Here is a 26053-nt window from a genome sequence, read left to right on the forward strand (position 1 = left end):
AGGAGATCTACTTCCGGGCCCTGCGTAGCGGGTGAAAGAGTGGCGGGAGAAGTTGCAGGTGAGCGTCCCCGGCCGCAGGCCAGCGGATTGGTCGGGACTTCCTTCTTGAGCACCGCTCTGCAGAGTCTTGGTGGCTAGGGCGTCCAGGAGCCTCTGCCGCGGACCGCCAGCCAGAGTGGCGCAGAGCTAGTCGGGCAGGGGCCCGCTTATCTGCAAATGAGGGGCCCGCTGATCACCCTCATTTGCAGATGTCAACGGAGGCCCAGCGAAGGGTCAGAGATAAGGCCCCCTCCCTAGTCATTCAACTTACTTTATTCAGCCAGCTGTGTGCCAGATGCTATACTAAGCGCGATGGATGCATTATTTTATTTAATTCTCACCACCTTATAAAATGGGTGCTGTTATCATCCCTGTTTTACTAAGGAAGAAACTGAGGCCTAGGCAGGTTACATGTCTCCTCCTGGGTCATACCTACAGTGTTAGTAAATGTTCCAGGAATGATTAGCTTTGCATATGACCCAGCAGTTTTACTCCTAAGTATATACAGGAAAGGGATTTGAAAACATACTCCCACAAAAAGTTGTACATCAGTGTTCATAGCAGCATTATTCATAATAGCCAAAAAAAAGGAAACAAATTAAATGTCCAAGTGATGAATGGATACACAAAATGTAGCGTATCCGTACAATGGAATATTATTCAGTCATGAAAAGCAATTAAGTACTGATACAGGCTACATCATAGATAAACCTTGAAAACATGCTGAGTGAAAAAAGTCAGGCACAAAAGGCCACATATTATATGATTCTATTTATATGAAATATCCAGAATAGGCAAATGCATAGAGACAGATGTATGGTTGCCAGGAGCTGGGGAGAGGGAGGGAATGGACAGTGACTGCTTAATGGCTGCAGGAATTCTTTTTGAGGTGATGAAAATAGTGATGATGGTTGCACAACATTGTGAATATACTAAAAAACTACTGAACGTACACTTTTAAAAGGATATTGTGCTGTGCAAATTATATCTCTATTTTTATTTTATTTATTTTTCTTTAAAGCAGGGTCTCCGCCAGGCGCGGTGGCTCAAGCCTGTAATCCCAGCACTTTGGGAGGCTGAGGCGGGCGGATCACAAGGTCAGGAGGTCGAGACCATCCTGGCTAACACAGTGAAACCCCGTCTCCACTTAAAAAAAAAAAAATACAAAAATAGCCGGGCGAGATGGCGGGCGCCTGTAGTCCCAGCTACTCGGGAGGCTGAGGCAGGAGAATGGCGTGGACCCGGGAGGCGGAGCTTGCAGTGAGCTGAGATCCGGCCACTGCACTCCAGCCTGGGCGACAGAGCGAGACTCCGTCTCAAAAAATAAATAAATAAATAAATAAATAAATAAATAAAGCAGGGTCTCACTCTGTCACCCCGGCTGGAGTGCAGTGGTACAATCACAGCTCATTGCAGCCTTGACCTTCCAGGCTCAAGCGATCCTCCCACCTCAGCCTCCTGAGTATCTGGGACTACAGGTGTGAGCTACCACACCCAGCTAATTTTTGTATTTTTTTGTAGAGACGAGTTCTCACTATGTTGCCCAGGCTGTTCTTGAACTCCTGGACCCAAGTGATCCTTCTGCTTTGGCCTCCCAAAGTGCTGGGATTATAGGCATGAGCTACCATGACCAGCCTATATCTCAATTTTTAAAAAGAACAGTTTTTGTCCAGGTGCGGTGGTTCATGCCTGTAATCTCAGCACTTTGGGAGGCCAAGGCGGGCAGATCACTTGAGGTCAGGAGTTCAAGACTAGCCTGGCCAGGATAATGAAAACCCGTCTCTACTAAAAATACAAAAATTAGCCAGGCGTGATGGTGGGTGCCTGTAATCCCAGCTAGGCTGAGGCAGGAGAATCGCTTGAACCTGGGAGTGAGGTTGCAATGAGCCAAGATTGTGCCACTGCACTCCAACCTGAGTGCCAGAGCGAGACTCCATCTCAAAAAAGAATAACTTTTGACATCTCCATTTCAAATGTGAAGATCAACAAGGGTGTGGAGGTGTTAAATCTTGTTACCACCTCCCCCCATTAAAATTTTGTAACGGTAACCCTACTTTGTTTATACCTCAACTTGACCTGGAAAGAATTTGAGGAGGATTCCTGTTAGATTACCAAGAGTTAGAGTTCCAGATTGAATGTGTTGGGACCATGTCATATTTCGCTGTTTCTGTATTCTCTGTATCTTATATTTATGTCATAAAGCCTGGCTATGGAACACAGCTGGTGGGCTGAATTGAATGCTCTAGTCTGTGTCTTATGTCTCTTTTCCTTTTAGGGAATTATTTGATAGCACATACTGATGGCTCTAAAGAAGTCATCACCCTCACGAGATTCTGATGATAGTGACTCTGAGGAGTTGCCAACATTTGCCTTTCTGAAGAAGGAACCATCTTCAACAAAGAGGAGACAGCCTGAGAGGGAGGAGAAGATTGTAGTGGTTGACATCTCAGATTCTGAAGCCTCCTGTCCTCCAACACCAGGGTTACTTTCACCACCTGTGTCAGACACAGCTGAAACTGTCACACAAACGCAGCCAGTCAGGTTGCTAAGCAGTGGAAGTGAAGATGAAGAAGAATTTATTCCTCTGGCTCAAAGGCTTACATGTAAGTTTCTGACCTACAAGCAACCGAGCCCTGAGGACTCTAGCTCCCCAATTAAAAGTGTTTTGGATCATCAAAATAATGAAGGTGTATCACGTGACTGGAAAAAGCAGCCCTTTCCAAAGATCCCTGAAGTTCCTCTCCATGACATCCCAGAGAGGAGTGCAGCAGATAACAAGGACCTGATCTTAGATCCATGCCGTCAGCTTCCAGCCTACCCCTCTACCTGCCCTGGCCAGAGCAGCAGCTTGGTAGTAACCAAAGCAAATTCTGACATCCTCCCACCACAGAAGAAAACCAAGCAGAGTCAGAAGGTCCAGGGAAGAGGCTCACAGGGATGCCGGCAGCAGAGACAAGCAAAGCAGAAGGAAAGCACCCTGAGACGACAGGAAAGAAAGAATGCAGCACTGGTTACCAGGATGAAAGCCTGGAGGCCAGAGGAATGCTTAAAACACATCATTGTGGTGCTGGATCCAGGTCCTCACATGTATCTTTGTCCTGTGCTGAGTTATCTGCTTTCTGGACCACCCACTGACAGTCCCTTTTCTATCTGTTGCAGTGCTTTTACAGATGGAAGGTGGGGGCCAGCTCCTGGGAGCACTGCAGTCCATGGAGTGCCGCTGTGTGATTGAGGCGCAGGCCGTGCCTTGCAGTGTCACTTGGAGGAGAAGGGCTGGGCCGTCTGAGGTAGGGGTTTTCTGGCTGACATTTCCTCCTTCTCCTCCCCTTGCAGTTACAGGATAAATATGCTTTTATTTTAAAGGATACTTAGCACTCAGGGCCCCAGCAGGAAGACGGATGGCACATTCAACTCAGGGTAATTGAAAGAAGATTGAATAAAGGGACTGTTTGCCAAGGCATGGGCAGGGTACGAGGAAACTACTAGTGACAGCATGGTACCTCACAGTAATAACAGCACAACTTACGGTTTTTCGACCTCAGAATTATTGACATTTTAGATTGGAGAATTCTTTGTTTTGGGAGCTGTCCTGTGATGTGCAAAATGTTTAGCAGCATTCCTGGCCGCTATCTACTAATGTACCCCTCTCAGTCATGACAATAAAAAATGTCTGCAGACATTGCCAGATATCATTTGTGGGGAAAAATCACCCCCAGTTGAGAACCATTGGCATAGCTGTTACCATCCCTATGCCTGAAGGGATGAGGGGAAGGAGTGGTTAACAGAATCCAGGAGAGAGAAATGGAGAGAGGACCACCTTGAGCGAAGCTATGAGCTGCCATAGAAGGGGACAGCAAACCCTAGGTGACCCCACTGGGAGGGAGCCAGGGGAAAAATACCCTGACTTCACTTTCCTCCTTCCCACTAGTCCTCTCCTCGGGTTCCCCACTGGTGACACCCAGCTGGGAGCCAGAAGACATGTGGGCCCTGTGTTTTTTGTAGAGATCGTAGAGTGGAGCTTGTATATTTGGTAGAGACGTGGTTTTGCCATGTTACCCAGGCTGGTCTTGAACTCCTGAGCTCAAGCAATCTGCCTGCCTTGGCCTCTCAAAATGCTGCGATGACAGGTGTGAGCCACCTTGCCTGGCACTAAGATTCTTTATCTCACCAGAAGCATCTTGTATGAAAAAAGAAAAAAAAAAGTATTTTTTCCTCTCTTTGATTTCTTTTTTGCATCTGATAACTTTCTCAGTAACACAGGACAGTTCTCCACACTTTTCACTCTGCGGGTATTAGCAAGTCTTTATATTCATAGAGCAGCTTACCCTCTCAAGGCACTCCCACATTCTCTCTTGTGTTTCTGTCAGTCATCCTATAGGGTAGGACTTCTCCCCACATCACAGGTGGGGAAACTGGGGCCCAGAAAAGTTAAAAGTCTTGTTGAGGATCACAACGGGAATGAGAACCCAGAGCTCCCCCGACCTATACTTTGCTGTAGTATAGGTCTTGCTTTGCTTATAGGGACCCAAACAGAAAACTTTCTATAAAAGTCCTGCTCCCCAATTACTCCTTAATACTGTACTGCTGGAGGACTGTTGGCCTTGAGGCATCCTTGACTTTGATTATGCCCTACCTGTGACAAACAGGAGGTGCTCTCATAAACTGAAGTTTCCCTTGTGATTCTTGTCTTTGTCACAAAAAAACCCACGTGTTTGTAAGGGCCGCTCAGCTCACGGCATCTACCTTCAAAGCCAGAGTCATTTACTTGTACTAAATCCTTTGAAGGAGTTTTCCTTTCCTCCATTCCCCTATTCAAAATGTACAGAACAAATTGGCCCCAGCCCCTTTCAACTTGCTATGTTCCTTTCTCCTTTTTTTTTTTGAGACAGAGTTTCACCCTGCTGCCCAGGCTAGAGTGCAATGGCGTGGTCTCGGCTCACTGCAACCTCCAGCATCTGGGTTCAAATGATTCTCCTGCCTCCGCCTCCCGAGTACCTGAGATTACAGGCATGCACCACCACGCCTAGCTAATTTTTTTGTATTTTTAGTAGAGACAGGGTTTCACCATGTTGGCCAAGCTGGTCTCAAACTCCTGACCTCAGGTGATCCGCCCACCTAGCCCTCCCAAAGTGCTGGGATTACAGGTGTGAACCACCATGTCTGGCCTGCTGTGTTCCTTTTTTTTTTTTTTAAGACAGAGCCTAGTTCTGTTGCCAGGTTGGAGTGCAGTAGTGTGATCTCGGCTCACTGCAACCTCCACCTCCCAATTTCAAGCAATTCTCCTGCCTCAGCCTCCCGAATAGCTGGGATTACAGGCATGTGCCACCACACCCAGCTAATTTTTGTATTTTTAGTAGAAATGGGGTTTCACCGTGTTGGCCAGGCTGGTCTCAAACTCCTGACCTCATGATCCGCCCACCTTGGCCTCCCAAAGTGCTGGGATTACAGGCGTGAGCCACCACGCCCGGCTGCTATGTTCTTATTCACTGTCTCTGAGATGCAGGGCACCAAGACTGAACAATTGAGGGCTGGGAGGGACAGCAACACTGTTTCTTGCCACATTGACTTCATTCCAGAGGGATAATGCATAAGGGATGGGAGTTAGTTTATTCACCCAGAAGACCTGGGCCACTCTCACAGGTGCTCATTACCTGCTGACCTCCTTCCCTGGGCTGTGTTCCGGGTACTTTGGCAGGACGGAGAGGACTGGGTGGAGGAGCCAACAGTCCTGGTGCTGCTCCGGGCAGAGGCATTTGTGTCCATGATCTGCAATGGAAAGCAGGTGGGCAGAGCCAGAGGGTGGGAGGACATGGAACAGAGGGCTGACTCTTACTAGGAAGCAAGTATTAATGCAGTTTCTGCCCCTTCATGCAGGGAAGCCTGGACAGCACTATAAAAGGGAAGGAAACGCTTCAGGGCTTTGTAACTGACATCACAGCAAGGACAGCAGGGAAAGCTCTGTCACTGGTGATTGTGGATCAGGAGAAATGCTTCAGGTTTGGATTTGCCCTGGTGATTTCATGTTAAAAGGGGCAGCTCTTGGGCCAAGAGGGGTGAGTTTATTCTTCGCAGATGGAGGTCACTCTGTAAGGTAGTCTGTCTCTAACAAGCCCGGGGGGATGCTCTGGTCCAGTCTTCTTCCGCATCTTCTGCCTGACTTCAGCCTGGAGCTGCTGTCCTTTGATTTCCTCCCCTGCACCAGCACTCACAATCCTCCAAGCAGAGGGAAACAGGGAACAAATAAACAGACCAAGGAGAAGCAACAGAAACAACCAGAGGCCAGCATAAGGTCCATGGTATCCAGGGTAGACGCTGAAGAGGTAAGAACGTCCTGTTGCCTGGATCAGGCTGGGTACTCACTGGTCACCTGAGACTTCCTATTGATAGAGAATAAAATACCGGCTGCATACTGCTTTCTGCCTTGGCACTGAGAAAGAGAGAAGGTGCCAAACAGGGAGCCAAGAGGCTGGGGTGTGGCTTTAGTGGACAGTGACTTGCAGCTAGTCTCTCTCTACCCCTCCAGTCCATCGTTGCTTTTGGGTTTCTAGGCACTGGTGGATCTGCAGCTACACACAGAAGCCCAGGCTCAAATTGTGCAGGGCTGGAAAGAACTGGCCGACTTCACATGTGCATTCACAAAGGCTGTGGCTGAGACGCCCTTCAAGTGAGTAACCCTAGCAAGTCCAGCCTCCACGCTGGGCCTTGTCCTTTACCATGGCTCTTGCAGTCAAAGCAAATGTCCCTTTCCCCTCATCTCTGCAGTCAGCCCATTGTCTCTCAAGCTGGAGGCAGAAGGAGCTGACCTCATGCTGGGGATTCTTGGCAAGAGTCCTCAAGCCTAGCCCCTTTTCAAATATTCTCCTTTGGCTTATGTGTAAGTATGTGTTCTGCAGGCTGACATCATAGGCCAGGTTACCATAGGCCAAGTTACCAGGATTAATTACAGGTCAGATCACAATGTAATAAGCACTCGGAAAGCAAATTTTTAGCCTACTTAGTTCAAGGAGTGTTCATTGTCAGAATTTAAAATAAGTAAATGACCTCAGAGACAATCCAGTCCAAGTCTCTTATTTGATACTTGAGGAGACTGAGGCCTGAAGAGATTGACTTGTCTAAGGTCCTAGCAGTGAGAAGAACCAGAAATAGACTCCAGATTGCCAAATATCAAAAGAATCTGGTACCTTTTCTTTTCCTAAAATGGACTAGATGTAGTTTTTAAATGAATTAGCAACTGGCACTATACCTGGGAACAAAGTGAGCAAACTGTCAAAGGCACAAAAAGGCCAGATGTAACATGGTGCCCACCTCTTCCAACGTCAGTGGGTGGGTTTTTCAGTTCCAACTTGAGGGAACAGGTATAAGAGAGTAATGAGCAACTTAACAGCTCTCCAACTATGCTGTTGCAGGAAACTCCGAGATGAAACTACCTTCTCCTTCTGTGTGGAGAGTGACTGGGCTGGAGGGGTGAAGGTGGACCGTGCTGGCAGGGGTCTTGCACTGGTCTGGAGAAGACAAATTCAGCAGCTGAACCGAGTCAGCCTGGAAACGGCCAGTGCAGTTGTGGATGCCTATCCCTCCCCACAGCTCCTGGTACAGGTATGCCACTCCAGGGCTCAGGGGTCACTTCCCATTGCCTGCGAGTTCAATGAGCCTCCAGATTTCCATGGACAACTGTTGAGGGCCCACAAAGGCCTCACAGGTCAGCAGTGCAGGTCTGCTAAGATCAGAGTTGCTAATGCTGACCCAGGCAGGGAGGACAGGTTCTCATGCCCCAAGCCAAGCGTAGCACCCTCTATGCTCATGGAGAAGGGATCATTGTGGATGGTACCATATTAAGAGGTCATCTACCACTTCCAGGCTTATCGGCAGTGTTTTTCGGAGCAAGAACGCCAGAATTTGCTTGCAGACATACAGGTGCGCCGTGGGGAAGGTGTAACATCCACTTCTCGCCGCGTTGGACCAGAGCTATCCAGGCGTATCTACCTTCAGATGACCACTTTACAGCCACATCTCTCTTTAGATAGTGCTGACTGATTTCTAGCCCTCGGGGATGGGATGTAAAGCTGGAAACTTCCACCTTCCCACCCTCAGAGCCTGACTGCAATGAAGAGACAAGCCTAGGTGAGGCCCAGTCTTTCCTGGGTCTTGTTATTTGTGAAGGTCTGCCTGTCAGCTGGGGCAGAGACTGAAATACTGCCACCCACCTTTGGCATTTAATGTTCCTCTCCTGGCAAAAAGTCACAAACCACCCCCACTCCTACCCAGCCAACCCTCAAAACACAAAGGAACAAAGACAGTCCACTCAGACACGTATTTAATAACTGTAGAAATCCAAAAGAATTAGCATCAAATCTTGAAGTCGTGAGTGAAGCTGTGGGTTGGCTTGACTGGGCTCAGCCACTGAGCTGCCTCAACCGGCCAAGGAACGGGATTATAATGACTATGCAGACTTCTATATTGTCTTCATCTCATTGTATGTATTATGTATTTAGTTTCAATAAAGCATTTGTACCAATGGCTCTGGAGCTTGGAGGAAGACTAAAGGAATGTGTAGTGATTCTGAGTAAGGTGTAGACCTACGCAGCAGAGCTATGGGGGAGAAGATTAACAAAGTCCTTTCTTCCAATATCAGGACAGTCATGAGTGGCAGTCCCATGCAAAAGGTCATTAGGGCTAAAAGGCCCTCTGTCTCTGAACTGTGACAGATTCTTGCTCCCTCCGGGGGAGCCAAGGAGCTTGCAACTGGGAGTTTGCAGTGAATGAGCACCATGACAGTCATTTCTGATCCCTCTATCCAGCTGTTGTGAAAAGATGAAGCAAAGGAGGCAAGAAAATGCTTACTCTAGCAGACAAGAGAATGGACAGTGCGATCCTTGTTTGTGCTAGTCATTGGGTGATGCACCACTTTTCAGCTCCATGATGCTACCTGTTTCCCTTCATTTCCTGTTTCCATTCCCTTCAGTTATGGTCTAGAATCAAACAATTCTAAATCTCAGTGTCTTATGAAGCTGACACTTCAAAACCTGCAAAAGCAGGTTGCCTTTGAGGTATTTAGTCACACCAAATACAACTAGAGCTGTCATAGACAGTGTAGGTTTGCAGAGATCCACCTCCTTGCTTACTGGCAATTAGGGAATTAATGCTCTAAAATTGAGGCAAGGAGCCTGGACTGTTGCCATTTTATGGAAGCCACATAAGTTGGGCAGGACTCCACAGGAGCTGCCATGACGTGATGATAGCAAGAGATTTCTATCTCTGAGTCACAAAATCTGTCTACCATGAAAGATTCTATGCTTCGCCTGAGGAATGATCAATTCTGGTGTGAGTTCTAGTCTCTCAGGACATTATAAAGGAGGGAAAATGATGTAAAGGGAAGAAAGAATACCAGAGTGGGAATCCAGTTTTGCCTCAAACTAGCTGGGAGACTAGGCAAGTCACGGAAGACCTGTTTCTCTGTCTGCAAGTGTTATATTGGACTGGATGGTCATGAAGTCCCTTTCATAGCCAGAGATTTTGTGTGGCTGCTAAAATGCTTGTATCTCTGAGGTCCTGAAGAAAACAGGAATACCCCTACCCCCCAGTTTAGACTGGATTTACTGAGTGTGGTGTTTTAGTCCCCAAAAACTTCCTCCTGATCTGCCCTGATTCCCCAGGGAGGCATGAAAGAAAGGGTTTGTGGCATACAAAAGTATAAATGTAGTGACAGCTGACCATTTAGTAGAAACGAGCCTTGCCTTTACATAGCTTTGTATAACAACTAGAAAAGGCTATGTTTTCTCTCTCCCCACCCCCAAGCCTACTCCTTTAGGCATGCAGGTAACTGCTCCCCCCGCCGCCACCTCCCATTTCTCCTCATTCCACCAGGGAACCCTGACTAAGGAACGAAGAAGTCCTACAAAGAGGAGGTCTCATGTACCCAATCTGCAGCCATTTGATGATGGCAGGTAGGTCTGATGCGAAAAAGAGGTTGTGTCCAGCAGAACCCAATTCCATAGGAATCCAAACTCCATGGCTGGGAGGCAGCAGGTGCTGGGGACAAGCTCACTGCTGAGAGTCGGTCTGGAGGACCCACTGGAGGATCTCATGGCGGCGTAGACCCTGGACTGCATTGTCATAGATGGTGTTCACGCTGGTGCAGAGGGGCTGCTGCTGTAGCTCTGTCACCCGACAAGCAACCAGCCCTCCCGCCACACCAAATAGCAGCAGCAGCAGCAGCAGCTTCAGCACAGCCCAGGAACGAGTGTGCTTCCGGGGTGGTGGCTTGCGGGGACGGGAGCCGGACTTAGATTCTGGAGGAACAGTAACAGTAGACAAAACAAGTTCAGTCAGAGGAGACCCACTCTACACCAATCTCTGCTAGTCTCCTCCGTACAGACCTACCTACATCCCTTACTCAAGCAAAAACTCTCCAGGCCCTGAAGACAAAAAATGTCTCCAGAGACCGAAACAGAAACACCTTTTCCCTTGGATCTCGAGGGGGTAGATTTGAAACTGGGACTCATTCTGCGTGTCTCATGTAGCTCACAGCCCTCAGGGTCCTAAGTTCTCCTTGGTAACATGGTGATCCACACCTCTTGGGATCGCAGAGGGAGGGGCTTATCAGGAGGCACCCAGCGCTGACAGAGTACTGTCCACTTGGGGAAACAGGGTCAGGATTTATCATTATTGTCATTATGATATAATGTGTATATAAAAAGAAAGCCCAAAAGGTAATACACCATATTGTAAGCAGTGATGATTGCTAGGAATGGGGGAGTACAGGTGGTTGCCATTTTCTGATATATGTATCTAGATAGATAGATATCTTTTCTCAATTCTTTGCAATGAATATATATTACATTTTTAATTAGAAAAAAATTGGTTTTGAGATTTTTAGACAAAATTTTAAAAAACTTGACTGAGTATCCACAATGCCAGGAACTGCATGACCCTGCTTCCTCATTTAATCCTTATTACTACCCTGTATGATCTTCATTTTCAACAAGGAAATTAAAAACCAGTGAGATCAGAAGGGTGGAGGCCTGTGGTCCTGTGCTGCTCAAGACAAGGGTGAGTAGGGGTAGGGCCACAGGCCTCCACTCTCTGTACAGAGCTCCTTCCCTCACCTGCCTCTCCCTCAGGGGTCCCTTTTCACCCAGAGAGTATCTGATCCTCTGCAGCATATGGAGCCACGTCACTAACGAAATTCAACCAGACATATTCAGGTAAAACACAAAAATGTGTTTTCTATACAATATGCCTCCCTGAATGCAGGGAAAATGACACCTCTTGTGTTCAAGCAGAGAGGGGTCTCACTGTCGCCCAGGCTGGTCTTGAATGATCCTCCTGCTTCAGCCTCCCAAGTAGCTGGGACCACAGGTGTGTGCCACTACACTTGGCTAATTTTTAAATTTATGTAGAGACAGAGTCTCTCTATGTTGCCCAGGCTGGTCTCAAACTCCTGGGCTCAAGTGGTCTCACCTTAGCCTCCCAAAGCACTGGGATTAAAGGCCTGAGCCACAGAACCTGACTGTAAGGCACTTTTAAGAGTAAATTTGCTGGGCACAGTGGCTCACACCTGTAATCCCAGCACTTGGGGAGGCCGCCTGAGGTTGGGAGTTTGAGACCAGCCTGACCAACATGGAGAAACCCCATCGCTATTAAAAATACAAAATTAGCCGAGTGTGGTGGTGCATGCTTGTAATCCCAGCTACTTGGGAGGCTGAGGCAGGCGAATCTCTTGAACCTGGGAGGCGGAGGTTGCAGTGAGCCGAGATCATGCCATTGTACTCCAGCCTGGGAAACAAGAGTGAAACTCTGTCTCGAAAAATAAAAAGTAAACTTGACCATGTGTGATTTTTGCATATCTCAGTGATTTTAGAACCTCACCTCTAAAAGGTGAGACTCTGTTCCGGGAATGCTCCAAGACATATCTGACCAAAACACCCGCACAGAAGTATGTGGGCACTAGAGAAACAAGCAAGCTGGGCACTAGCTCCCTAGGAGAGCCCCCTGTTCCCTGGCACCAAACCTCTCATCCACTCCCAAGCTTTAGAGTGTAATGTATCTGACTAAGGTGTGCAGGTCTGCTCACCCAGTCATCTATGCCTGGAAACATGAGTGTGTCCACTGTACCCCTGCTGGAACCTTACAACAGGCAGAAAACTTACTTGGGGCCTGATTTGCTTCCTTCTTAGGTTTCTTCTCCTGCTCCCGCTTGGCTGCTTTAAGGGCATCATACTCCTTTCTCCGGCGCTCCTTCTCTTCCGCCTTCTCCCGCTTCCGCAGTTCCCGTTCCTGAGCTTCCTTAGCTCGCTGCTTGGCCTCACGCTTCTTCTCTGCCTCTACAACAAAACATACCAAAATTTCACTTTTCTCTCTCAAACACTCTAGCAGTTTGCTTTCCCAAGTGATTAAAAGTACAGATTCTGCCACCTTTACCCTGGTGCCATGGTTCACATAAGAAATATTCAAAGGAAACAGTCATCTTTCTGCTCTTGGAAGTAGCCCTCCCCAAAAGCAGCTGCTCTCAGGGTTTGCTGAATGGATTCTGATTATGAGGTTGCTATCCTCAAGCAGCAAAGAAATTAGGGTAAAATAACAAGAAGGACCTAAGAAAAGCGTGAGGGATAAGTGGTGCTCCTCTAGAATTAGGTACTGACTCAGAAGGCATAGCAACTGATAGCCTTCTAGAACTCAGCTATGAAGAGAAAAAACCATGGCAGTTTTCTATGGGACTCCCATCTTCCCAAGCTTCAGAAATGAATGTGGCATGGGGGACAAGTGAGAAGAGAAAATGCGCACTCAAGTTTAGGGTTAGAAACAATGAGGCCAGGAACAGTAGCTCATGCCTATAACCCTAGCACTTTGGGAGGTGAAGCTGGGAGGATCACTTGAGGCCAGGAGTTCGAGACCAGCCTGGGCAACATAGCAAGACTGTCTCTACCCAAAAAAAAAAAGAAAAAATTAGCCGGGTGTGCTGCCGCAAGCCTGTAGTCCCGGCTACCTGGGAGGCTGAGGTGGGAGGACTGATTGAGCTCAGGAGGTAGAGGCTGCAGTGAACCCCGATCGTGCCACTGCACTCCAGCCTGGGTGACACAGTGAGACCATGCCTCAAAGAAAATAAAAGAAAAAAAGTAACAATGGCAATGTTGTTCTAAAAAAAGTGAACCTACCTTCTTACTATTGCACTGACTGCTTTCTTTTGTTTTGTTTTTTTTAAAAGGCTAGTCAAGTGAAGAAGTGGGAGTGGAGAAGGAAGAAAGAAATCTCTAACTGGTTGTGATCAATTAGTTGTAAACACCACTGCACTAGGACCAGCCTGCACTTGACTAGTCTTAAAAAACAAATAAGCCTAATAATTTGTCAGAGTAGCCTCTAGACTTGAACTCATGAATCTGAGAACTGAACACAGGAACACATTCAGATTTACTCAACAGTTCAAGCATGTTTACACACTTCCAAATTACAACCTCCAAATTATTGGGTTCTAAAAATGCATTTCCAAATTAGTTATTTGGAAGTCTGAAATACATTTTTCCAAAGCCAGAATGCCACAAATGATGGTTAAATGTCCTTTTAGGGCTTAAAAGCCTATGTTAGCCATAATGTAGCTGAATAGTACTACTGTAAATACTGTAGCTTTCCACTGCTTCTCCATGTAGAAACAAGCTCCAAGTTCCAGCTGGGCACCAGAATGCCAAGAACACACTCCACCCAGCCTCTAGGGAACACGGGCCACTGAGAGGTGAAGGCAGCAGGGCTCACAGTAAACATGGGCCTGCCTTGCCACAGTGGCCATGCGTAATAAGGGATGGCTGTAACTTGGCATGGTGCTCTCAAGGACTGCCTGTAATCACTACTGTACATATCCTTTCTTGAACCACAGGAGTCCTCCAGCGAGGGACTCAGAAATCAGCCAGCCAGTCACCTACTATGTGCCAGGGGTTATTCTAAGTGCTTGAGATGCAGCAATGGAGAAAACAGGCCACGTTCCAGTGGCTATATCATTTACTTTCTAGAGGAGACAATAAACAGGTGAACGTAAAGAGGACAGTGATCTGTGCCCTAAAGAAACTAGCAGACCTGTAGTCCCAGCTACTCAGGAGGCTGAGGCAGCAGAATGGCTTGAAGCCAGGAGGCAGAGGTTGCAGTGAGCCGAGATCGTGCCACCGCACTCCAGCATGGGCAACAGAGTGAGACTCCGTCTCAAAAAATAATTAAAAAAAAAAAAGAAGAAACTAGCACAGGGTATGACAAAGTGAAAGTAGAATGGCTACTCTAGTCCGGTGGTTCTAAAAGGGTTACAGTTAACTTAAGGCAACATTTGAGCAGAGATGTGGGATTATGAAGCCAGCATGTAGAGACTAAGGGAAAAGGAAACCCAGCAAAGCCCCTGAACGAGACTGCAGTTGGTGTATTCAAGCTGAAATTAATGGCACAGTCTCATTCATGTGTGCAACAAGGCCGGTGGAGAGCAGGCAAGCAAGCTTGGGCCAAGGTGGGTTTTGCTGGCCTTGTCAATGAGTTTGGATTTCATTCTAAGTTCAGTGGGATGCCATTAGAGGGTTTTAAAGCGAGTAGCAGCATCATTAATTATGTTTTAAAAAGATCTCCGAGGCGGAGCTTGCAGTGAGCTGAGATTCGGCCACTGCACTCCAGCCTGGGCGACAGAGCGAGACTCCGTCTCAACACACACACACACACACACACACACACACAAAAAAAGGATCTCCCGGACTGTTGTGAAGAGACTGAGTTTAAGGAGATGGCAGCATCATGGAGACATGCTGGAAGGCATTGTGGTGGTCCCAGAATGGTGCCTGGTTACAGAGATGGCACCGGAGCTGGAGAAACAGTCCCACATAGGACTTGCTGACAGACTGGATGTGGGAATTACAGAAGAAAAGGAGTCATTAACATCTTTCCTATTTCAGGCTTGAGTAACTACAGGGAAAGTGATTTCCTATTACAGGGAACACTAGGAGGGACTGAAGGGTCACCAGGAATCTCTTTTAGCCACACTTCATATGAGTGCCTATTAACCCTCCAAGCAGAGATGAACTATAAGCAGTTGACTGCCTCTAGAGCTCAGCAGAGAAGCCAGGACTGAAGAGAGATTCATCAGATAAAGATGATACCATCCACCACAATACTGTCCCCCCACCACCGAATTACTGCTCTTCATGACTATTCTACTGGATCCCAGCTGCTGAAGCATGAGAATCCACTGGCTGGGATGAGGACCTGAAAGACAACTACAAGAGGAACAGCCACCTACCACGTTCTACTTCCAGCCGCCGCTGCCTCTCCCGCTCCTGATCTGCCTGCACGGCTTTCATGTGCTGTAACACCTGCAAAGGGAAAGAGGAAAAGTAGTGCTCTTCACAGTCACGTTTGCTCAGGGAAGTCTCAAAACAGACTATTTTCAGGCTCCCAGATGATCATGACAGCAATGTAGAACTAAAAGAGTTAGGCTGAATGTGGTGGCTCATGCCTGTAACTCCAACTTTGGGAAGCCAAGGTGGAAGGACTGCTTGAGCCCAGGAGTTCAAGACAAGCCTCGGCAACATAATGAGACCCTGTCTCTACAGAAAAATGTAAAAAATTTGCCAGGCGCAGTGGCACATGCCTGTAGTCTTAGCTACTTAGGAGGCCAAGGAGAGAGGATCACTTGAACCCAGAAGGTCAAGGCTGCAGTGAGCTGTGGTCACGCCATGGCACTCCAGCCTAGGTGAAGAGTGAGAACCTATCTCAAAACAATCACCACCACCACCAAACTAATGGAGTTAATTGTATCTTTGCATCCTAAAATTACTGTGCCAACCTTAGCTGGAGAAGAGTGATATGAGCCCAGGTCATTAAAATTGCCAGAAAAAAGTGAAACACTTGAATCTGTAAAAAGTTCTGCCATTTACACTCACTCTCACAGGCATGATTCCATATGACCCTCAGCAACAACTTGGCAGCATTTCCTCCAACACGCCTTCCTGGCTGCCCCTCCTTTGGCTACCTTAAGTCCCCCTCCATCTACTCCTGTGGAATTCAACACAGGACATTGTAACCACTTGCTACCTATCTGGCTTGGTCATAAGATGGCAGATTCCTTAATGGAAGGAACTGCTGTCTGGTCTGTAGGTATCCCCCAGGGCATGCTTAGCACAGAGTTTAGCTAATGGCAGGCATTCAATACATACATGAGGAATGGCTGATTCCCATTTCAAAAGGAAGAAAACCAAGACTCATAGGGTGATTTGTCCACTGCTAATGGCCAGAAAGCAGCACAGCTAAGACCTGAGCACAGTCCCCTGCATTCCTAGGGCAGAGCTTGTCCCACACACTTTCACCACATGCACAGGAAAGCTCCTAGAGAAGCCTACGCACAGCACACTTGTACTCGGCACTCTGAGCTCCCCAGATCCCTATCAACTCGCTCACAGATGATCTCTAACCACATCATCGCATTGATTCTCGCTATGGTGCGTGGAGTAGGTAAAGACCTTTTCTGTTTGTATTTTTTTTAAGCTGGTATTCTTCGGCTGTAAGGGACAGAGTGTAAGCTTGGAGCCCAACGCAATCCTGACTACCCCTTATTGTATAACCTTGGCAAGTGACTTAACCTTTCTGAGCCAATTTTCTGATCTAGAAAACAGAGATAAGATATACCTCTATGAAGTGTTGTGAAGAATAAATAATATAACTTGTATTGGTTGCCTTGTATAATCTCTGGCATTATATGTGCTCAATAAGTACTGTTGCTTATTTTTTTTACCACGTAAGAAAAAAAGAAGAAAACCCAAACTATTAGCAAAAGGGTCTTGTTTTACTACTGCACTTAACAATTACATTTGAATATGCATGCCCATGAGACAGACATGTATATTCATATTTAATTCTTATTTCTAGAAAACTCCAGACACGCATACCTCCAGACAAGCACATACCCATCATAAGAAGTATTCAGGGCCGGGCGCGGTGGCTCAAGCCTGTAATCCCAGCACTTTGGGAGGCTGAGACGGGCGGATCACGAGGTCAGGAGATCGAGACCATCCTGGCGAACACGGTGAAACCCCGTCTCTACTAAAAAAATACAAAAAAACTAGCCAGGCGAGGTGGCAGGCGCCTGTAATCCCAGCCACTTGGGAGGCTGAGGCAGGAGAATGGTGTGAACCCGGGAGGCGGAGCTTGCAGTGAGCTGAGATCCAGCCACTGCACTCCAGCCTGGGCGACAGAGCGAGACTCCGTCTCAAAAAAAAAAAAATAAAAATAAAAATAAATAAATAAATAAATAAATAAATAAAAAGAAGTATTCAGGAGCAGACCAGCAAAAGGATCTCCTTTCAAGAGCCTGGTTTGGGCCAGGCATGGTAGCTCACGCCTGTAATCCCAGCACTTTGGGAGGCCAAGGTGGGCAGATCACTGGAGCTCAGGAGTTCAAGACCAGCCTGACCGACATGGTGAAACTCCATCCCTACTAAAAAATACAAAAATTAGCTGGGCGTAGTGGTGTGTGCCTGTAATCCCAGCTACTCAGGAGGCTGAGGCAGGAGAATCTCTTGAACCTGGGAGGTGGAGGCTGCAGTGAGCCGAGATTGTGCCACTGCACTCCAGCCTGGACAACAGAGCAAGACTCTGTCTCAAAAAAGAAAGAAAAAAAAAAAGAAAAGAAAGAAAAGAAATCAGGTCTGGACCCAGAGTTAGGGCTCAGGGCACTCAGGCAGTGGAGAAGTCATGGGTCCCGTTGCCTTGATGCAGGGAGTGTGGAAAGTGAGAGTCCAGGGTGTTGGCTGAGGAAGAGGAGTGAGGGGAGTGGATCACCTGAGGTCAGGAGTTCAAGACCAGTCTGACCAACATGGTGAAACCCATCTCTACTAAAAATGCAAAAATTAGCCAGAGGTGGTGGCATGCCTCTGTAATCCCAGCTACTCAGGAAGGTGAGGTGGGAGAACTGCTTGAACCTGGGAGGCGTAGATTGCAGTGAACTGAGAGCGTGCCACTGCCCTCTAGCTTGGGTGACAGAGCAAGACCCCGTCTCAAAACAACAACAACAAAAAAAAGTAATTACCTGAAAACACAGGCAATGCAGAAATGGGACAGATTCTCATAGTCTGGAGTCCATGAGCTCCTGGAGGGTAAATTTTTGTCTAGCTACCCTAGTTCATAGCATACAGTAAGCACTTGATGAATACACTGAACAAATCATTTTTAAAAGTTGCTTTAATATGTACCAAGCTGATTAAGACTAACCCATATACCCACCAGGATTTAGGTCTTACCTGGACAGAGCTAGTAAGACCTAAACTAATTCCTGCAGACAGGCGACCTGATTCTGACTGGCCCAGGCCATTTCCCTACAAAGCCTAAAGGTGTGCTGCAGCTCTAGGACAGCTGTGCCAGGGACCATGGCTTTAGTTACCACATCCACTATGTTGCCTGGAGCTTTGGCTGAAAGACATATGCAAATACAAAAAAGGCCTTTGTACGCAATAAAAATTATTTTTGTATGTCAAAAACTGTGGAATATCATCAATTTCCTATGGTTCCACATATCATCTACTGAATGAATGGATGGATGGATGAATGAAAGGTATGTATATGCTAAGGGTTTCTTGTGTCAGAGAAATGAAAGTAATGCCGACTCCTCAGGGCTCTGAGGATTGTGAGATGGTGCATGGAAAGCATCCAGGACAAGGAAAGAGTAATCAATGGTAGCTACTGTCAGTTTTCAGAACAGACATCACTCCTACAGCACCCAGTTTTCAAAAGAGGATTTCACTGAGCACTTATACTGTTCTCATCTAAGGGAAAACTCTTGTCTTAGCTACTTGGCTGTGTTAACTTTGCACTTGATTTATTGTAATAAGTGATGATACAGATGATGAGATTATATAAGAAGCCCTGAGCTAATGATAAGAAGTATCTTACTCTCTTTCTCTCTACTTGAGACAGCAGAGACTCATCATTCACCCATGAAATCTAGTAATTAAAGTTAAGTCTTTTTTGTTCAACATGCACCTTAAACATAGCCAACTCAGTCATTTGGTACTCAGCTGAAGCAGCAGCAATGTTCCAAAGCTGGAGGGAAAAAGTGACTATAGTTGGAGTTATTAAGACAGGTATAATGCTGTTCTTAATAGGCAGGGTACGGCACCTTCCAGGCTACTGACCACAGACAATGGTTATCTTGCATGCTGCTTTCAGTTCCTCACTCCTATGTCAGATGACTCAACTGTAATCAAATACCAGGTCTGCCCAGGACGTGTCTGCTTACAGCTATAAACTTACAGCTGTAACATCTTTATCATCGCTTTTATTATCAACATTCCTACGACTGTGCCTCAGAAAGGCCATGGCCCCTAACCCCCTGGTACAGTTAAAACAACTGTCCACACAGTGTCATGTTACATCATGCAAACTCCTGGCTTCTTAAGAGAGGAAGTACTGCAGTAGAGAAGGCAGTCTTGTTCTGCAACTTGTGAAGTAAATGCAGGCCGGGCACGGTGGCTCATGCCTATAATCCCAGCACTTTGGAAGGCCAAAGTGGGCGGATCATTTGAGGTCAGGAGTTCGAGACCAGCCTGGCCAACATGGGGAAACCCCATCTCTACTAAAAAATACAAAAATTAACTGGGCATGGTAGCAGGTGTCTGTAATCTCAGCTACTCGGGAGGCTGAGGCAGGAGAATCGCTTGAACCTGGGAGGCAGAGTCTGCAGTGAACTGAGATTGTGCCACTACACTTCAACCTGGGCAACAGAGCAACTCTGTCTCAAAACAAATAAAAAACAAAAAAATAAAGTAAATGCAGAAACAAAGGTCTCTGCTTGACAGGCTCATAGTGGACATATTTCACTGGGACCTGAATGCTTAACTCCACACAAAGCTCCAGGTGCCCCAGGAGGGAAAAACAGGAGGAGGAGAAATCCCAGGGGAGTATATAAGGCGCCACTGGGAGCTTGCTGCTTACCTTGTTTGCACACTGCTTACACTGCTTCTCATCCAAGCAGTCACCTGCCACCTTGGCCAGGACAGGATCCAGGGGGTTATCCTTCAGGTCCAACCACTTCAGGCTCTAAAGAGATGGGCAATGGGCAAAGAGGCTTGTTAAGCCCAAGTTCACAAACATAGACCCTCAGGGTGGAACAAAATAAGCAGGAAGAATGCCCCTCTGTGTTCCACCTATAGGAAGCGCCATCTGAGGCAGGACAACAAGGGGGTATTTCTGTCAGTCTTTCTCAGGGCCATGCTCCAGAGTCCCTGAGTTCTTTGCCACACCTGGCCATGAAACACTGGTTCATGAATTGTTACCTTGAGCTGAGCAAAGCTGACAGGCAAGGTGACCAGCCTGTTGTTGAGGAGATCCAGGTGCTGGAGGTTGACCAGACGGCCGAAGTCTGCTGGCAGCTGCTGCAGCTTGTTCTTACTCAGGTCTAGCTTCACCAGGTGTGTGAGGCCACAGAAATCCGACTAGGATCCAAAGAGAAACTAAGCTAGGCTCGTCCAACACACAAGTCATGACAGCTTTAAATGTGGCCCAACACAAATTTGTAACCTTTCTTAAAACATTACGAGATTTTTTTTTCTTCTTTTTTCAGTTCATCAGTGTATTTTATGTGTAGCCCAAGATAACTCTTCTTCCAATGTGGCCCAGGGAAGCCACAAGACTGGACACTCCTCATCTAAGCCTTGGGCTCACACACTTTGGTGTAACAGTCTGGAAGCCTTCAAGTCAGAGGTACCCCCTGTAAATATCCTGGTTCTACTGTTAGCAGCCATTCTTCCTCAAATGAAAATGCAGAGAACACCTGCCATTCCTGGTGATAATTACCAAGATGTGTATGGAAAAGGGCTTAGCACAAAGTAGGCACAAAACACTATTTCTTCATCCTCAGTTCTTGCTCCAGCCCACCCTCCACACTGCTCCTGGAGTGGTGTGGGACCCATTCTGTCCTTCCACAGCACCCTATGCTCACCATTCATAGGATCTGTCATAACAGTGTGCTCATGCATTTTAAAAAGATCAGGCACTCCTGGAGTACTCAGTCTGATTCTTGTTATTTGCAGCACCTAGCACAGTACTTAACACAGATGCTCAACGGACATTCTGTGAATAACTAACTGAACGGGCTGGGGCCCATCCTACCCAAGTCCTGGCTCTTTCTCAACACAGGTCAAAACATCCCCCTGACATTAAACCTTTGCTAAGCACTCATCTGAAAGCGATGGTACAACTTCAGCTAATGAGGCGCTATTCATGCTCTCTAGGGACTTGGAAATGCCAGTGGATCTGCAGTGCAGAGTGAAATGGAAGTTGTCAGTACAGACAACAGAACAAGCTCAGATTGAAAAGTGCACTTGGCTGAATGACCATCTGGCAAAGTGTACAATAGGAGTGCGACTGCAAGGAATTGCTACCCTGCTTTTATTTTTATTTTTTTAGAGGTGGGGTCTTGCTATTTTGTCCAGGCTGGTCTCAAACTCCTGGGCTAAGTGATTCTCCCACCTCAGCCTCCTGAGTTACTGGGATTATATGCATGAACCACAGCTCCCAACATATTCTTCTTTTATTCAACACAAAATACTTTCTGGAAGAAGTGGGATCTCAGATGCTTTTTGAATGTTAGAAACAGTTTTTGATGAGCTGTGGGAAGGTACTATGGACAATGAGCAAGGCCTAGGAGTATACTGAGAGGTGAGTGGACTAATGATCCAATGAGGACATTGCCAACTTCTGAACTTGATCCCTGAGCCACAGCCAGGGCCAAATAGGAAGTTACTCTGGAGTACAGCAAGAAGTGGCACAGCTAGAGTGATGGGTGGAAGAGGCAACAATATCCCACTTAGGCCCGATGGTGCAGGAGCACTGCTGCGTCGGAGAGGCTGAGAGGCTGAATGAATCCACTGTCTACACAAGTGGAGCAGAAAGAGAATTAGCAGATGTTGTGCAAGAAAAATCAAAAGGATTTGATTATAGACTGAATATGCTGACCAAATTGAGCAAATCTAAAGTAATTCAAGTCCTTTGGGAGAATAATGATAAGGTAGTCCCATAAAATCACATTCTTTCTTGCTCCCCACCAAAAGATGCACAAGGAAGCTGTTCACAGCTTTCTCCCTGGAATGCAGAGCAACTTACAAAATGGTCTCCGCATCCTCTACCGCAGTAGGGAGGTCAACTATTTTTCAGAGGAATAAAATAATGTAGAAAAAAGATGGGCCCAGTAAGTTACTCAGCATCCTATTGAGTCTAGTTTTCTGTGGCCTTACTTTATCACTGTTCTGAAGAATGAGGCCTCCATCTCAGTTCCTTTCCCACTGAGACTAACCATCCCACTCCACTATGCCTCCCCTACACACTCAGATTTAGCTATAGCCTGCCTGTAGGCCTATCCTGAAAGTATGCCTTAATGACACCCTCCCGCCCCCCATCCACCCCCGAAACAGGAAGGAGATGCATCCGAGGCACCAGAAGGAGTCATGGCTGCATGCCAGTCTTACCGGTAGAGTAGTCAGTTTATTACAAGACAGATCCAGGATGGTGGCCTTTGGAAGAGCAGCCTAGGTAAAACAGGATGAGAAAAACCTGTCAGACCAACACCTGGAACAATTCAGTGACATCTGTTAATGAAGCATTTTCCAGAGAAAGTTCCCACGATTAGGAAAGGCCTTTTTCAAATGGCAGTAAAGAGGAACATTCCTGGGAATAAGAGGAAAAATGAGCCAGTCAACAACGATCTAAGGAAGAATGCAAACAGAAGGGATGTGGCTGTACAACATCCAAGAAGGGAAACCTTAGGCGAGGCACAAGGACTCACATCTGTAGTCTCATAGTCTCAGCTACTCAGAAAGCTGAGACAGGAGGATCGCTTGGGCCCAGGAGTTTGAGGCCGGCTGGGCAACACAGTGAGACCCCATCTCCAAAAAAAAAAAAAAACGGGAAGGAAGGAAAGCAAAATTTAGATTCTTAGACATTATTCCTAGCACTTTAAAAATAAATATTACCCAGCGTCCCTCTTATTAGGTTTCGGGGCAGGGACAGTGTCTAATAAAGCTTTGCAATTTCCATACTCCCCAGTTCAGGCCCTTCCTCAGAACAGGTACTCAATATCCGTACATGTTCCCTGAATCATGACTGATCGAGTAAGTAGCAGAGTGAATGACAGAGTTAAAAAACAAGGCCCTGTCCGGCACATTGGCTCACGCCTGTAATCCCAGCACTTTGGGAAGCCCAGGTGGGCAAATTACCTGAGGTCAGGAATTCAAAACCAGCCTGACCAACACGGAGAAATCCCGTCTCTACTAAAAATAGAAAATTACCCAGGCCTGGTGGCACATGCCTGTCATCCCAGCTACTCGGGAGGCTGAGGCAGGAGAATCGCTTGAACCCAGGAGGCGGAGGTTTCGGTGAGCCGAGATCGCGCCATTGCACTCCAGCCTGGGCAACAAGAGCGAAACTCCATCTCAAAAAAAAAGAAAAAAAAGCCCTCACAGCCCACTCTATTTTCCCATGGTGTCCAGGCTGGACAAGCTCAGCAAAACTTTCTCCCTAAGGTTAATGCTGGGCTGTTCAGATGCCTGGAGTACATGGTTTCAGAGAGCAGTCCTAGGGCATGGTGAAATAAGGCTGGCCATCTCTCTTCCTGGGGTAGTAAAGGAGGGATCCTCTGGCAAACTGCACTTTGTCACAAAGTCATAAAGTGAAGTTTGACCACCTAAAACAGTTTTAAATACTACAGTGGGAAAAACCACAATACCAGCTACGAGTATCAGTATTTGCACCTTCCAAGCATTTTCCATTACAATGGCATTTAACCTCGCATTAAGCGTATGAGATGGAAACTATTATCACCATTGTATAAATGAGGAGATCTAAGCATAAAGGCTAACTAGCTTGCCAAGGGCACTCAGCTATTAAGCAATGGAGCTGGGAGGGGCTGGAAACCCGGTTCTAACCAACGTCTAATACCCGTCCACTGTAGAAGAAAGACTGGGCCAGCGCCCAAGGCAAATGTAATTTATCAACGTAAGAAAGCAAAGTGTGGGTCACCCAAAGTGAGTCTAGTAGGGCGTTGGCGGGGGTGGGAGGGGGAACTGAGTGAGAAAAGCAGGGATGTGGGAACTAGTTCCACGTGGACAAAACTAGATGCCTAATCTTCCTGGAGCCGTATAAGCCTCAGTTTACAGGAGAAAGGTTGGGGGAGAGAGGGGCGAAGGGGACTCCCGCCAGTTTCAGAGGAATTGGGATGAGACTTTACCAGCCAAGCTGGGAGGAGACTTTAGTTTCTTCGAGGTAGGCTGCCTCAGGGCTCGGGCAGCCAGCTGGAATTGCCAGCTTCCTAGAAGAGCCAGGTTCTGGGCCACACCCAGGTCTACTAGGAGGCCTACTCCCCCGGAACGAGTCACTCATTCATTCTCGAATACATCCAGTAACTGCTACGTGGGCTCCCACTCTGGGTCGGGCATGGAGCTGGGCGCTGTGAAAGTCCCCCAAAGGTGGCAGATTCGTTTCTCGGCCTGTAAAAAGTCTAGGGCCAGAGAAGCAGATCTTCCCTATGCTCTGGAACTGCGCCAAAGTGACACGTGTACATCCCGGGAAGAACCTTGGGCTGGACGCGGCCTCCCAGGGGACTCAGTCCCACCACCCCGCTTTTTTTTTTTAAAGAAAAGGAACTGATGCTTGGGAAAGTAGGTGGCCCACACAGGCGCCAGCGCCCGGCGAAGGTGGGCGCCTGGGTCTCGCGGGACGATACTGACCAGCTCCTTCACCGGGACTTCATTTAAGTCGCTGAGGCTCAGGTCCAGTTCGTTGCCGTCCAGCTTGTCACGGAGGTTCCCGCCCTTGCTACCGGCCTTGGTCATGGTAACGCCGGCTGAGCGGGCCCCGGCTCGGGGGTTCCGACTGGCAGGTGAAAGGAGCTGAAATGCCGCTTGTCAGTTCAGCGGTCCCCCACCAAAACGACCACGCCTGAGCCCTCCGTCGCCGCCGGTGCGAGATCGCCTCCGCCCGTCCGCCTGCCGGCCGCACTCCGAGCCCCGCGCCTAGCTCCCACCGGTGCCGCGACGACGACCACTTCCGTGTCCACGTCACCTTCCGCGACCACTGAGATGGGCTGGGCCAGAGCGGCCCGAGAGTGTGCGGGCACGCCCCCTGGTGCCCAGAGTGATACACTGCACTTCGCAGCCGCCGGAGGGGTGGGGTTGGAGGCTCCGAGCCCGGTTCACCGGTGGCCCGCGGGCATTATTGCTGGCAGTGCCAAGAGGCAAAAGGGCACGGACTGGACGCCAGAAGACTGGGTTGACATCCAATACTGACCTCATCAGATCACCCCAATCCCCCTGATTAGGAGCAGAAGCTGGGTGTCCTCTACAACTGCTCCCTGTCCTCTACTTAACCCCCGAATAACCATCATCGGGAAAACTCGACTGCCTGAATTTCTCCTGTCCTCCCCACTCACTGACTCAGTGCTTGTCTCTGTCCTTCCATCCACTTTCACCCCTCTCCCCGCTGATCTTTCTAAAAATCTGACCAAGTCTCTCCCCTGCGTAAAACCCTTCAAACTTGCAGCTACCTCTAGGATACGGACCACTTTCCTTTCGAGGCTGGGTCCTGCCTGCTTCCGCACCTTCCAAACACGCTCCGGTCCCTGCCTGGCCTAGATGCTGTGTAGATTTCCGGGAGGTGGCTCCCACGTCTGGCCCTCCCCTGCGATGGCCCTGCCTCCCCCCACTCACCTCTGTCTAGTTAATTCCTCAGTCCAGGAAATCTCCCCTGAACACTGTGAACGTCAGAATGAGTTAGTCCCCCCCACCCACTTACGGTCCCGTGTGCTACTTTATCATGAAGAAACGGTAGAGCTTGATGGCCAAGTGGGACCTCTGGCACTAATACCCATCCACTGGGTATTCATCCTGGCTCTGCCACTTGTTACTTATAAAACCGCAGACAATCACCAGGCTTCAGTCCTATCTATGAATCAATCTATGAGACATGTACCTAACAGAGGTTGGGGAGAACTGAAGGGGTAAAACACACCAAG

General features: G+C 47.8%; 2 protein-coding genes across 3 annotated transcripts; one reads left to right on the forward strand and one right to left on the reverse strand.

Moving 5' to 3' along the window:
• On the forward strand, window positions 1–8558 carry EME1 (essential meiotic structure-specific endonuclease 1). 2 transcript variants are annotated; one of them, XM_010386135.2, is made up of 9 exons: window positions 1–58; window positions 2315–3116; window positions 3199–3326; window positions 5735–5821; window positions 5914–6035; window positions 6203–6359; window positions 6588–6703; window positions 7446–7635; window positions 7897–8558. In XM_010386135.2, the coding sequence occupies exons 2-9, from the start codon at window positions 2339–2341 to the stop codon at window positions 8071–8073; spliced, it is 1755 nt and encodes a 584-aa protein (XP_010384437.1). In that variant the 5' UTR covers window positions 1–58; window positions 2315–2338; the 3' UTR covers window positions 8074–8558. The 2 variants fall into 2 exon arrangements, with proteins under 2 accessions (XP_010384437.1, XP_030779439.1); XM_030923579.1 differs by having other exon boundaries at window positions 6242–6359.
• On the reverse strand, window positions 8337–25120 carry LRRC59 (leucine rich repeat containing 59). The gene is made up of 7 exons (XM_010386134.2): window positions 24771–25120; window positions 22515–22574; window positions 20325–20483; window positions 19984–20088; window positions 15299–15371; window positions 12189–12362; window positions 8337–10328 (listed from the first exon to the last, which is right to left on the reverse strand). Exons 1-7 carry the CDS (start codon window positions 24873–24875, stop codon window positions 10081–10083), a joined length of 924 nt encoding a protein of 307 aa, XP_010384436.1. The 5' UTR covers window positions 24876–25120; the 3' UTR covers window positions 8337–10080.
• Window positions 25121–26053: the final 933 nt, after the last annotated feature.

This window comes from Rhinopithecus roxellana, chromosome 19 (genome assembly GCF_007565055.1).
Source record: "Rhinopithecus roxellana isolate Shanxi Qingling chromosome 19, ASM756505v1, whole genome shotgun sequence".
NCBI lineage: Eukaryota > Metazoa > Chordata > Mammalia > Primates > Cercopithecidae > Rhinopithecus > Rhinopithecus roxellana.